The 14,206-nt window shown below is 43.6% G+C and overlaps 1 protein-coding gene across 1 annotated transcript; it reads left to right on the top strand.

The window, feature by feature from the left end:
* The first annotated feature begins 10,078 nt into the window (after positions 1–10,078).
* On the top strand, positions 10,079–13,269 carry irx5a (iroquois homeobox 5a). The gene is made up of 3 exons (XM_070908855.1): positions 10,079–10,321; positions 11,189–11,594; positions 12,295–13,269. Exons 1-3 carry the CDS (start codon positions 10,079–10,081, stop codon positions 12,981–12,983), a joined length of 1,338 nt encoding a protein of 445 aa, XP_070764956.1. The 3' UTR covers positions 12,984–13,269.
* Positions 13,270–14,206: the final 937 nt, after the last annotated feature.

The raw sequence follows: 14,206 nt of genomic DNA, 5'->3' as shown, positions 1-14,206 counted from the left end.
CTCAGAGAGAGAGTTGACACATAAGAGAGGAAATTCTCATTGGCTCCCATGGTGGTGGCAGGCATGGACGAAGGCCCTCAGCCTAATTAGAAAACTAAATACTCTGAGTAATGCCTAACCCTTGGGAATACAACTGCCATATCTCTTACACATGTGATGTGGAAGGACCCGGAATGCCACTGGGGTGTCTCGCTGAAATATCCTGTGCTGTTCCCCTTTGCACAGCTGTCCACACAGACTCATGCACTTAAGACAGGCTCGCTTTCATAGTTAAAATAGAAATTTGTGTCCTAAGTGCTGCAACACAGCTAATGCTAAATATTTAATTCCCCTGGGTGCTAATTATGGTTGAGTACTGGCAACACGGATTCCCTTTTTTCACTCCACATAACAACTGTAAAAGCAATTTAAGCATTTTTCAATTAATTAAACACACAGTCTTCCAGTAACCTCTTGTCATTTTGCCCTCCAGGACCATAGCTAATTTGTGTAGAATAGAAAAGGGAAAGGGGAAGGAGTGGGGGGTTGGTGCTGTTTTCATCTTCGCAAAATGCTCCTACAAAGGAATTAAAAGGGAAGACACATCATTTTCATGAGAGTTTAAAAAGATCACACTATCATTCTTTTTTTCAAAAACCCTGTAGTATTCTAAGTGTAGTTTTGAATGTTATGAACCTACATATCAGATGACTGTAACCACGAGCAACCAGCCCCCATTATGTTATCAAAGCCGTGCGAGATAGTCTGGCCATGAAGCTAATCCCTGATGTATTTTTAGTCACAACTGACTGATGAAGTGAAATTACTACATCAGTGATAAAATGGGGCTCTCTGAAAAGCCTTTACAAGATCGTGCAGCAACCAAGAGAGCTCTTTAAGCTACTGTGACTCTAAATGAACTTGTACAACAGTGGTGACGTGCATGACAATATGGTGAAGATGGCTAGTAGAGAATTTAAGATAAGGATACATTATGCATCTATAATATGTTGAAATGATCATTTCTGCTTTAAAGTTCTGTGTTTCCATTGTGCCAGCTAAAAATGTGAAAACACCCCTTCTTTCCTTTATTCATAACCTAATCATTAAAAAAAATAAGAAATAAAAGAAGGGGAAAAAAATAATGACATTTTTGTAAAAAAATATATGGAACATTTTCACAAGGACTTGTGACTTATAGTATCAACTTCCTACAACATTACACATGTCTCACGTATAATGTGTGTGTGTGTATATATGTATATATATATATATATTATTGGCCATTGTGTGTGTGTCTTTGGGCACATATGTGTGTATTGTTTGTATTAGGAGGGGTGGTGGCACACCCATCCTCTTATAAAAGGCCCCTGTCATTGCAAGAGATCAGAAGCAGGCTGTGAAATCCAGCTAATAGTCATTATGGGATCCCGGTCCCCTGCACACCCTACCTGCTTGCCAAGGCGGCTCCCTCACACTTCATATTTGCATTGTGTCATCTTATCAGCATTCACCCAGACAGAGGACAGATCACACTGCAGACTGACAGCCGCATCACTAATATGAGTAAATAAGACTGAGAGGAGAGGAGAATTAGACATCCTGCACTCTGCAAAAAACAAAAAACCCAAAGAAATTATACAACGGCACAACCTTGTGACATTAAAGATAGCCAGAACAATGTAATTTTTCTCCTGATGTAAAATTAATGCCCATAGTCTTTGTAGATGGCCCTAGCATATGATGCCCCCCCCCCCCCGTTCTGAGTGGTGAGGAAGGGTGAACTCTAAGAACCCTGTGTGCTCAGTCACTTCTGGGCCCATGCAGTCAATAAGGCTATTTCTGATCTCCGGATGGCTAGGGTTTCAAAGCCTGTTTAAATGGGCTCCCACAAAGCCGGAAGCACCAACCTCAGTCCTCTCCCTCCCCATCTTTCTCCCTCTCTCACTCTCTCTTTCTCTAAATATTGAGAGGGAGCTCAGCTTGCCTACCCCCTCGGTCAAGAGAAGGGGAAGGTGATGGTGGTGGCGGCGGTGGGGGGCTGGGGGGGTTTGTCGTCCTCCACTTCCACATGCACGGTGGTGAGGAAAGACAGGGAAGCGCAGGGTCAGGGCTCCCGGTGCTAAGCTGTGAAAGGCAAACGTTTGGCAGAGTAATTACACGCCGCACTGCTCTGGGAGTGATTAGTGATAGTTGTCTGTTCAAAGTGTTTGGAGCTCACAGCCTTTATGGGCTACGCTTGCCTTCCCTTCGCCTAATGTTTAGATTGCATTTGCATCAGGAAGAGAGTTGCATGTGTCAACATAAACAGTGTGCCTATGAAGCTCGCCAAGTGTGCACTTGTGTTTCACTGCTGCGCAAAATATATTTTACTGTAATATCCAGGAAAGATCATCACATTATTGTGGAGTATCTTTCACAATTTGTCTATTATGATTTTGTCAACCTGCTGCTTGTGTTAGCTGGTATCATATTATAATTTGGCTTTAAAGGGCCAAAACTCTTGAATATATACATCCTTAAAAACATATGCTTTTGAAACAAACAAATATATATATATATATATATATATATATATTCAAAAGCCTTTGATCTCTAAATACTGATTTCAAGCTGTATTACTAACACTGTGTATTTTGGTAGAGAGCTTATTTATCACTTCCTGGATATAATGCCTCCAACTTGGCACAACAAAACCCCCTCCATTCCCAGGTCAGGTGACACTGCGGTGTATTGCAATCAACATGCTCAGGTGGTGCGGCCCGGGCTGCCAGCCTTTGATGTCCTCGCTGTGTTAATGTTGGCTAGCGATGCTGTCCCAGCACAGCCTGCAGATGTGCCTGCAAGCTGTAAGGTGAGCAGCAGCACCCCTGAGTAACATGTCCAGTTGTAAAGCACACTCTGACAGAGGGTGTGGCAGGAAGGGGGGGGGGGGGGGGGGTAAACAACAGCAACAGACGGATACAAGGTAGAACGCATGAGAGATTAGGACATTAATGACGTTAGCATCGGAAATGTTTTGATATCAATAGTCATTCTGGCAAAATGAGTTCCTTTCTTTGTTGAATGGAAACATCCAATTATGCAACTGAGTTAACTGTTCTGTTCTAAATAGATATTCAGTGTGAATTACTTTTTTATTGTTTTGTTTTTTTTCACAAATGCTCTGTTCTGTTGAAAACCTGTTGAGATACACAATTGATTTTAATCCTATTGATGTCTTTTGGGGCCTAAAAAATGTTTTTAACAAATCAGAGTTGTGTGTATCAAAGGGATGATAGGCATCATATTTCAACACCTTATCACCCTAATCCCAACACAGGGGCCGACTTCAACACAGGCTGGAGAGTTGGGTGGCAAAGCAGTGGAAGAAACAAACACAGCCGCGTACAGAAAAGGAAATACCTCAGGGACTTTCTGGGATTGGAGGAGAGGTAAGACAGTACCTGTAGTGCAATCCCCTCCAAATCTGCACCAGGTGTCAGGCATTAAGGAGAGCATCTCCGCTTTGGCTTTCCACGTCTGGCTCAATCACCCAGGGCAGTGTGTCAGATGTTGGACAAAACTGATACTCTCGAAGAAGAGGAGGAGGAGGACGAGGAGGAGGAAGACCTGGGGCTCAGCACAGTACAGAGGAAGGTTTCTGATGGCAAAAATGTCTAGTAAATAGCCCTTTTGCACATGTAATTTCATTATTTTGCCATGATTCTCATCAATGTTTGACATTTAAACATTCAATTACATGTGAAATTAGTCTACTGAGGATATAGTACATTGCCAAGACTACAGTAAGACAATAAAATATGAGAAGCAGGGCTGAACACTTAGTGTTTTAATGAATGAAGATACAGTAGATTTAGAATAACATTACACTGTATCCCATTGAGATTTTCAGTTAACTACAAAGACATTTGAGCACTGTCTATTCCCTGTGTGGTAACACAAAAGCAGTATACTATAGAATGCTTAGCTTGATATTAATATTGCACTCTCAATCATAAAGACAAGGTCTAAATTGAACACCTGGCCCCTTCTCAATTTCAAGCAAGTAAGCTTTTTGCATGTGCAATTGTACTGAAACAAAACAGTGGCAGCGGAATACTTCAGTACCAAGAGGGAGGAAAGAACATAGAGCCATGTTGGCATTGTTGTTGCCACAGATTATACATGACACACCGAATAAAAGGGGCTGATTGTACGATGTTTAAATGTATCAGAGGCATGGGAGAGGAAACTTAATACCTCAGCACTGGGAGAAGGAGAATGCGACTGGGCACGTGCGGAATGCAGAGTGGCAGGAGGAAAGCAGCAATCTAAATTTCTAATGCTGAGGATGTTTCCCATTCTGTGTTTATGAAACATGGCTGCCGGGACTACAAAGGTAAGGGGATACAGCATCAAAGTCTGCTCTGACAAAAACAAAAAAGCAACAATGCTGCAGTGGAATGCACGGCAGAACATAATACTCCACCTCCTCCTTCTCCTCTCCCCTAAGCAGTCTCATTTGATTACAGTGTAGCAGGCCCCAAATCAACCCCGTAGTCACTCCCCATCGGTGCTGCGAGTAGGAGGTAGAACACAACTTGCCAAAGTGGCCCGGGAGGAGAGGTGATGTTGTGGAGGAGAATCCCTCATTTGGGGAACAAAACAACACGGTGAATGGGTGAGCCGAGGTGTCCGCGGCAGACGTGGAGAGTGGTCGCCGTCCCAAGTGCGGTGACTGAGGCAGAGACGGCATGTCTGAAGACAGCCAGGCAATGTATCGTTTACAGGCTCCCTCAGCAGAAGCCCCCCGCATGTCCGTCTCCAGCCACAGAGTTTGCCCTCTACTTAAGGCAACAAGAGTCAGGCTCAGCATTACAAGCCTATTAAAAGATACTTTTAATTATGCCCTGCTCTCCCGGGATCGCTTCTTCCGTGAACTCTGTTTCTTTGGCATGTGCACTTAGGAATGGCACAACCAGAAGCACGTGTTGTTTTCTCCCTCCAATTAAAGGGCATGTTGACAGATTAAGGCTGCTTCTGGTTTGTGCTCCACTAACGCATTTAGGGAAGATGATGAACATGGCGGGGGGAGGGAGGAGGGGAAGGGGGCTCAAAGAGAGAGAGAGAGAGAGAGAGAGAGAGAGAGAGAGAGAGAGAGAGGCTGATAGAAAAGAGAAAAGGAGAGAAAGAACATGCACATGAACCCTGAGGGATTAATGTGTTTACATTACCTGGGCTGTGATCTATCACCAACCTCGTCAACTTCTATTATGCATCACATACATAAGCAAGCAACAGACCTGGGAGCCCCTGAAACTCACTCATACTATTTCAATTGGATTAAGTCAGTGCAAATATCTAGGGCACAGCTCCCACACTGTGGTTTTAGCATTCTGGTAGTCATTTGATTTGTACGTTGTATCACTTTACCTTCATGAAGGAATTGCAGGAGTACCTCCTACATGCCTCGAGAGCTTTAAGTAGTATGGGATTTAGATGATTACCATATGGCACCTATAGCACCTTCAAAAACAAACACGCTATTTAGCCGTAGGTCTGGTTAGACAACAGTCAGGCACGGGAGCTCTTAGATCATGAATCAAAATGTACAGGTACACACCAGTGAGAGGAATAGGGGAATGTTGAGTGCGTGGATTCACCATCTGTGATATTCACTAAGATGAGGTGTACTATGTCCCAGCTGTAGTAGCACGTCTGTATTGTGTGTAAAACACTCAGTTGGAGAGGTCTGCTGACAGTGGAGTCTGCAGCAGGGCCCCTGAAAGAGCTCACAGTCACACTCAGGCTTCATTATATCCAATCAATATTCGTTTAGTCACTGAGCCTATTGACTCATTTCTGAAATAATATTACAGGTCATTTGTCTTGTCATGGAGTAGGGAGAATGACCCCCCCCCCCTCTTGGAAAAGGGGATATGGGGTGAGTCTGGATACGCCCCATGGATACAACTGTAAATAAATATTTCTGATAAAACACTGAAAAATCAATGGGTGCTTCCTGTGATCCATCTCAAGTGAATCAATCATCATCTGTGCAGCTGGCAGTGTGGTGCAGAGGGGACGGCGTGGCAGTGAGAGAGGGGTGCAATCTTTGTCTGATACCTCTCATTTTGGAATCGCTTCTCATAATAGGGTCATCATTTCATCACTTAGCCAATCCAGAGCCCTGCCACTCAGCCTTGCGGGGATCATGGGGAGTAGAGAGAGGGGAGGGTGGGGGGGGCAGACAGGCCCCATTAGGAGTAAACCGAACACACACACACTCACTCCGTACATCTTCATTCAGGTCAATAAAAGAAAAACAGATCACAAGAACAGAAAAGAGATCAGAAAATAGATTCTCTCTCCTGAAAGCCATGTTGGCTCATTGTGCTTCATGTGAAAAAGCCAAATAAAATCATCAAATCTGAATTGTGCATCAGCTCATGTGAGCAATGGTTATGATATTTGTCAGATAAAACATGAAACCTTTCTATATAAACAATCAGAGAAGTGTAGCAACAAAAGCATTCCTAAAAATGATTTGAAACAGACAAAATATGAACGTTAAAAATACAGAACGGAGCGTTGTGTTAGAGCATATGTCCAATAATTATCACTTATCACAAGAGTAAATAAGGTGAATTTAATTGGTGCCACAAGTTTTATCTGTGTGTGTGTGTTGGGGGTTGGGAGGGGTGCATTTCACTGACTGCTTGGTGACATGAGAAGACTTCCTCAACATGGATCTGAACAAATTCAAAACAAAGACAAACAGTCAATTATTTTTTTTTAATACATTTGAAAAAAATAACTTTGTAACAGTGACTGAACAAACACACAGAAACTGTATTAACAACCGATGTCAGGCCTATCACATTTTAAAATGCATAAACAAAAAACGGGTAAAATCGCTGCTGTACTTTAATAGTAATAGCTGTAGCTGTAAAGGATGCCAGTTGTTTAGTCAAGCAGCATAGTGCACATATGTTTAATCATTTAATAACCGCCTCTTCAAAAAAAAAAAAAAAAAAAAAAATGCAAGGTCAAAAATAAATTACATCCATTATTTGCAGCAGATCTCCCCAAAGCATTTGGAGCGAAAACTGTTTTGAATTTCAATTGGCTTCCAAGTGGCAAAAGCCCTCAGCTAATACATCAAAGAAAAATTGGTGTCAACTAATCGGTTTAGGACACAGATTTAGAATGGTTAAAAATCCCATGAATACTTCAAGCTTTTTCTTTTTTTTTTTTCTTCTTCTTCCTCTGTATACCACTAAAGGCTTGGGAGCAGCACAGCTGACCTTGTGCGCTCCAGAAACCTGTCCGCCACTCGAACATTAACTGACTGTTTAACTCGCCCAGCCGCGCAATTAGTCCGCCACAACGCATAATGTTGTGTAATAATACCCTCTATATCCAATTTAGATTACGCTCGCTCCCTCAGGCATTTTAAGTGGCATGCATCATCTTTCATTCACTTCTTCTTTGCCACGTAAAGCCGTTTTCATGCGTCAAAAACCGAGAGGTCGTTCTCTCAGGAAAAAAAAGAAGAAGAAGAAGAAGAAGAAGAAGAAGAAGAAGCGACAAAGTTAGAAGCTGTCAAAAACAACGGACATATAGATTTAGATTCGGCATCTAAAAACACGGACGCACTTTTCCACATTAAAAAAAAAAAAGCGCAAATGAGCAAAACTATACTCACCTACACCTCCTCCTCCTCCTCCTCCTCCTCCTTTATCAGTGCAGCGCGGAGAGGTGGAAGCAGTTGCCATAACCTACTCCTATTATAGGCTCCGTGATCTGGAATCATGGGTCCTCCTCCTCCTCCTACTTCACAGAGCAACTCTCAACCAGAACGCATTAAAAAGGAGGACACATGACACAGAGCCTCCATTCCAGGCTCTCTGCTCTGCGAACTTTGTCGCATCTTTTATGCAACAAATACATTTAATAAATGGCGCCGTTACCTCTGCATGCCATCTCTGCAGCGGCTAACGGGCTCAAGTGTTATAAACACGTGGAAGTTATCTCAGGCAATCATTTCACTAGAAGAGGAATATACCAATGAGGCTATATTGTGCTATTTGTAACACAAGCACGGCTGATATCTGTCTGTATCAGCTGCTCCTTCTTGTAGCTGTTGTTATGAGGAAAGTTCCAGTAATTAGTTGATTAGTCGAAACACTACAGGAGGCTGTGGAACTGGGTCTCATCGTATCACTGTCATCTGATTAGGGCTACACTGTAGGGTCGCTTTGTGTATCCGTCCTTCTCTCTCTCTCTCTCTCTCTCTCTCTTTTAAAGTGTGTGTCGGCTCCCACTGTACCAGCGTCATCATTCTTTGCTCTCTAGAGGTTTTTCAGAGCGTAAAGAAACACGTGACAGTGTGTGCACACACTCTTTAGCAGCGCCTACAGCGATCCCTTTCGGCTTATCTGAGACTTGAACTGGAAAGTCAATCACCAGAATGAAAATGGCTTGTAGATGTCTGAAACATAGGGAATAATATTTATAATATATTATATATTTTTTTTTCAAAGCCACGTTAGTCAAATCAGGTGCATTTAATTATGAAAGGTCTATAAAATATAATTAAAATATTTATGAGAGGTAATAATAACAATCATACCTGGCTCATCGCATAACAGACAGATCTGCCAGGTGTCTAATACTAAATGAAAATAAATAAAGTAATTGCCGATAACAGTTTATTAAATAAATCTAGGCTCTCCTGTATTTCAGCACTGAAACGTATCTGCAGTGATCAAATGAGATTACATCCACTGGTCCAGGCGGATTTGGTGTAGTTGGCACTAATCTGCCCTGGCTTGAGGGTTTACGACTTTCAGGGAGTGTGTATCTGACTGGTTTATTCCAGGATCTATTGCAAAAACTATTTAGCCATCGCCGCAGTAAATCGTTCAAACACCGGCGCAGACAAAACACAGGCCATGCTTCCACAATTAAAACACAGCAGTGTCGATAAATCAAAGTTCGTTTGCACACAACAACTATTCTGGTAAGAGTTGCCCGGCCGACTGCTGTTTGCGCCATCTTACTTTGACTTTTCAGCTGTCATATATCTTACCGATGCGTCAGAAAGTCGACGTGCACAACAGCAGTAATCCATGTGAAACTCCCATTGCGGATTTTAACACGAGGCGCGCGGAGATCACTGAGCATCATTCTGTTGATTTAACTCACACACTTAAAATGCCGACTTTTTCTTTTTCTTTTTTTTCTTTTTTTTTTTGCGCACAAAGGAAGAATAAGAAAAAAAGAGAGAGCACAGCAGTGGTGCGCCTGTTTAATTCCTGCCGGTATCTTGCAAGCCCCACATCCTGGCATACAGCAGCCGATTTGTTATTGATCAAGTGTGAAAGTGACGCTTCGTATTTGGGGAAAAAAAGGAAGAGAGTTGGGAGTTGACAGACTCGCATGATGTCGCCATCCAAAAGGGGGGCTGCCAGGCGCACTTGAGACTTACTGCAACGAGCCTTGTTAAAGGGGGGGGGGGGGGGGGGTAGAGAAATAGAGAATGAGAAGGATTGTTAGTTAACGCGAGAGAGGGAGAAACGGAGAAAGCGAGAGAGAGAGAGAGAGAGAGAGAGAGAGAGAGAGAGAGAGAGAGAGCATGGATTTGGGCAGGGCTGTGGTTACCCAGCATAAGCTTGCCTTTTCCTTCGGTGACTACACCCCGAGAGGAGGAGCGTAGTAGGCGTCAGGATCCTCAATTTTTCAACTTAGCATCTTGGCAGGACATTTTCCCAAGCAAAGCCCCCGTCCGACGGGTTAAAAAAAAACTTCTGCGCGGGCATGAGAGCGACGGTGCAACTCAGATAAGGGAGCAAGAGAAAAACAAAACGAGACAAAACATCCGACGGGCAGCGGCTGGCTGGCTGGCAGCGAGCAAAAATAATCCATCCAACATCTAAGCCTCTCTTTATTTAATCACGTTCACTTTTTTGCCTCCACCGTTGTCATTTAGAAAGGGGGGGGACAGACAGCGGGTCTGCAGACACACGGCTCTATGCGCTCCGACAGCAGCGCGTGAGAAAATAAAGGGGAGAAAGTGCGCAAGTTAAGTGGCTTTTCCTCTCCGGGCTCCAGCATGGCGTATCCTCAGGGCTACTTGTACCAGCCGTCCGCTTCTCTAGCCCTGTATTCATGTCCTGCGTACAGCACCAGCGTTATATCGGGACCCAGAACCGAGGAACTTGGGAGATCCTCTTCGGGATCTGCTTTTGCGCCCTATGCCGGATCTACTGCGTTCACCAGCGCCTCGCCGGGCTACAACTCCCACTTGCCATACAGTGCAGACGCGGCGGCAGCTGCCACATTCACCTCGTACGTGGTGAGTAAACTAAAGGTGATTATTGAACCTAATGGGAAGCAAAAGCGAGGATATTAACTCGTTATAGAAGCCTCAAATATCCGCTGTGCACTCGGAGCCAAGCGATTAAAAAGGGAAATGTGCGTCACTGAAGAGTGCATGGATATAACATTACAGAATGGCAGCTCCAGGAAACATGTTGTTGAGTAAACAGAACTAATTTCACTGAGCGGGGTGCTATTATACGGTTAAGAAGTAAATTGTAGTTTTTATGAGAAAGACCGAGGCTTCCACGCTCACAACTGACTGCACCGCGCCGTGTGATGGCAATTTAGGTCACTGCATTTGTGTCTTATCATCCGATTAGTCGTGGCAACTTAAATATTGCAACTTTTTGACAAAAGACAGAGGAAAAAAGTGTGTTTTACTTTTGTTGTTTTATTCTCAGTGAGAGATCTCAAGTTAGGTCCATCGCACAGACTGGCTGTGTAGGCCTTTAGTTCCTGCAAGAAAACAGCAGAATAAGACACTGAATGTTGGGCCCATCATGCATAATGTCAATACGTTATTATGATTGCAAATTGTACTATTTTACTGGCGAGATTAACAGCCACTGCACGCTGCCATCATGCAAATAATAATTCAAACGCAAAGAAACACACGTCACATTTCAAATCCCCAATCAAGTTCAAACCAGCCCCACAAACATTAACTTCAAACTTGAACTACTGGATTTAAGCCAGCGTGTTCGTCAGTGTGTTTGCGCGCGTGCGTGTACACGTGTGTGTTCGTGTTTGTGTGCCGTAAATCCTGTGAACTATTCCGAAGCAGTTTACAAAATCACTGTGACAGAACTTTTACATTTTTGTTTTCTATTTTCTATCACAGAGTTCTCCCTACGACCACACTACGGGCATGGCCGGCTCAATAGGATACCACCCTTACGCAGCACCCTTGGGCACCTACCCTTATGGTGACCCAGCATACCGTAAAAACGCAACCCGGGACGCCACTGCCACCCTGAAGGCCTGGCTCAACGAGCACCGCAAGAACCCCTACCCCACCAAGGGCGAGAAGATCATGCTGGCCATCATCACCAAAATGACGCTCACCCAGGTGTCCACCTGGTTCGCCAACGCCAGGAGGAGGCTAAAGAAGGAGAACAAGATGACCTGGACCCCCCGGAACCGGAGCGAGGACGAGGAGGAGGACGAGAATATCGATTTGGAGAAAAACGACGACGAAGAGCCAAACAAGCCCACAGACAAGGGGGACTCCACAGACACAGAAGCAGGTTGGTGGTGCAGGGGAGGGAGGGGGGAAAAAAGGCAAAAAAAAAAAAAACATCAATTTTTCATCGCAGTCGTTTCCACTTAGGGTGCAAAATTGATTGCTGGTTAATGGTGGTATATTATTTATAATGGGACAATTGCTTTAAATAATAATCACCTTGAACTCCCCTCGTTTGACTTCTCAGGGGCTGAAATTGCTGGTGACGCAAAGTGTTTAGCAGTCAATTTATCTTTAACTGCATAATAAGGATACAGCTGCTGTACTGCGCCGGGTATTCGGCTAAAAAATATTGCCTTTGTATGATAATTATATCCCAGTTTTGAACGCTTCTTGAATGCTTATTATCACAGCTGCTGAGATGGTACGGTCATATTTAATAGCAGAAATATATTATATATGTAAATTAAAATATTCAACATGCTGTATGCTTTAATTTGTTCTCAATGTGGAGATGTATGGAGATCATTCACCTTTTTTTAGGCTGGCACACGGTTTTATGGGGACAATTTATAGCACACACAATAACTGTTTTTAAGGGAAACGTGCATAAGGAGCCTCATTATTTTTATGTGTCCGATCTCAGCTTGCCTCGCGATCACCTAAAACACATGTTACAGTTTTATCAACGTTTTAATGTTCCGCTTATTTGGCAGTAATTCTGGTCTTTATTTGTGCTTTAGATCATAAACTGCTGAACCCAGGGGACATAGGCTGTGACAGATTTAAAGAGGAGAACCATGGCAAAGACACGGATCCCCTTCTGAGCGACTCGGAGTTAAAAGACCAGGAGGAGCGGACTACAGAGTTGCTGCCGGATTCCGCAAAACCAACCACTTCGTCTCCCTCGGCGGTGCCCCGGGGGAACCAGACCGTTGCGCAACAAGACAAGCCGTCAGATTTGAGCCATGCACCGGGTACGGTGACCAGCAACGTGACCTCTGTTATTCACTCCCCTCCTTCGGCCCCTAAACCCAAACTCTGGTCCCTTGCGGAGATCGCCACGTCGTCAGACAGGTGTAAGAGCAGCGGCGAGGCGCCACAGGCTGGCCCCGGGTTGGGTCACAGCGCAGTAATGGGCACCAACGCGTCTCCATCACGGTCCTCCCCCCAGTGTCCGCTCCCCAACAGCACGGTCCTATCCAGGCCTCTGTACTACACCTCCCCTTTCTACCCCGGCTACACGAACTATGGTGGCAGTTTTGGACATCTTCACAGTAACCACGGCTCGGTAACCACGGGCTCCACGGCACATTTCAATGGATTAAACCAGACTGTGTTAAATAGAGCAGAGGCTTTGGTAAGAGAGAGCCAGAAAGTCAGAGGCCAAACGCAGGTAGATCTTTGTAAAGACTCCCCTTATGAACTAAAGAAAGGTATGTCAAACATTTAATACCTGATTCTTTTCCACTCACCGCGGACTTTTATTTATTTTTTGTGGTTGCATTAAAAAAAAAAAAAGAAAAAAAAAGAAAAAGAACAATGATGAAGCAAATTCTGAGAAACAGTTATTTTCTGAGTAAATGCTTATTCTCAAATTTTTAGTTTCTGAATGGTTAATCCTAAAATGTAACAAGAATGGTCTTAATCGCTGCAGCCGCCTGAGTCTATTTGTATTAAAGACTAACATGTATATTTAATGTAGCATTTTTGTATTTAAAAATGGACAACACACTATCTTTGAAGTAAATTATGGAAAAAAATATATACTTGTGCAGCGATTATTTTTTTGGGGGGGAGCAGTTGGCATTTCCTGATATGTGTCTAAAGTGCTTCAAGGTCAATTAATCTATACGAAATATTAATTCAATTTTGCACCGTGACAGATGTTTCAATGGTAATCCTCATTTCAAAAATATTATGGGAGTGAGAGCTCTGACGAACATGAAAGGAAAAGGCCTGCATTCAGCAGGGGTGTTGGGATATCTAAACAATAAAAGGGTTCAGTTCCGTTTTGGTTGGTGCAAATATTGAAAGATTTATTTTGTGAAAGAAAAATGTTGGAAACAACACGGAAGTATATTTTGGTCTATGGGTTATCACTAGTTTTTTTTTTTTTTCCTGAAGTGCAACCAGGGCCTCCTTTTTCGCCCCATTTTATTTGAGCACGTTTCTAAAAGTGGATATTGATATAATAACAACATCGAGGCGCAGTCATTTAACCCAATTACCTATCGTGTTTTATGCAGAGCAATCAGGTGGTGAACTCCAGTAATGAGCTCGATTTTATGCCAAATTTAGACCTCATTACTATTTTCCAAGGCGTGGCAAAGCTGTTAAAAGGGACGCGACCATGCATTTAGAACATACTGCCCTATTATATATCATTAATGGAGAGTCTCTTTAATGGCGCGTTGGATGTGAAACACTGGTGTTTGGAGGAAAAGGGAGATTGCTGTCGTGATCACAGTAGAGACAGGCGGATGTTATTATGCTGTGCAGCCGGTATAGCCAGGCACTGTCCTCTAACTCTTCCAACTTCTGCAGGTAGGTGTCACACTTGCTCCTAATTTCAGGGGGGGGGGGGGGGGGGATCTTTGTTAATCCGTCACGGAAACCCATCCCTGATCAAATGGCCTAAAAAACAGAAGTGGAGCCAATGGGGCACACACAATG

This window comes from Enoplosus armatus, chromosome 1 (genome assembly GCF_043641665.1).
Source record: "Enoplosus armatus isolate fEnoArm2 chromosome 1, fEnoArm2.hap1, whole genome shotgun sequence".
Taxonomy (NCBI): Eukaryota; Metazoa; Chordata; class Actinopteri; order Centrarchiformes; family Enoplosidae; genus Enoplosus; species Enoplosus armatus.
The sequence above is the reverse complement of the archived record's forward strand: the minus strand, read 5'-3'. Positions and strand labels throughout refer to the sequence as shown.

Excerpts from the sequence above, each read along its gene's own strand:
- irx5a (XM_070908855.1), top strand. The coding sequence starts at position 10,079 with ATGGCGTATCCTCAGGGCTACTTGTACCAGCCGTCCGCTTCTCTAGCC. Across the intron at positions 10,322-11,188 it reads CCACATTCACCTCGTACGTG|AGTTCTCCCTACGACCACAC; the intron begins GTGAGTAAACTA and ends TTTCTATCACAG. Across the intron at positions 11,595-12,294 it reads CTCCACAGACACAGAAGCAG|GGGACATAGGCTGTGACAGA; the intron begins GTTGGTGGTGCA and ends TGCTGAACCCAG.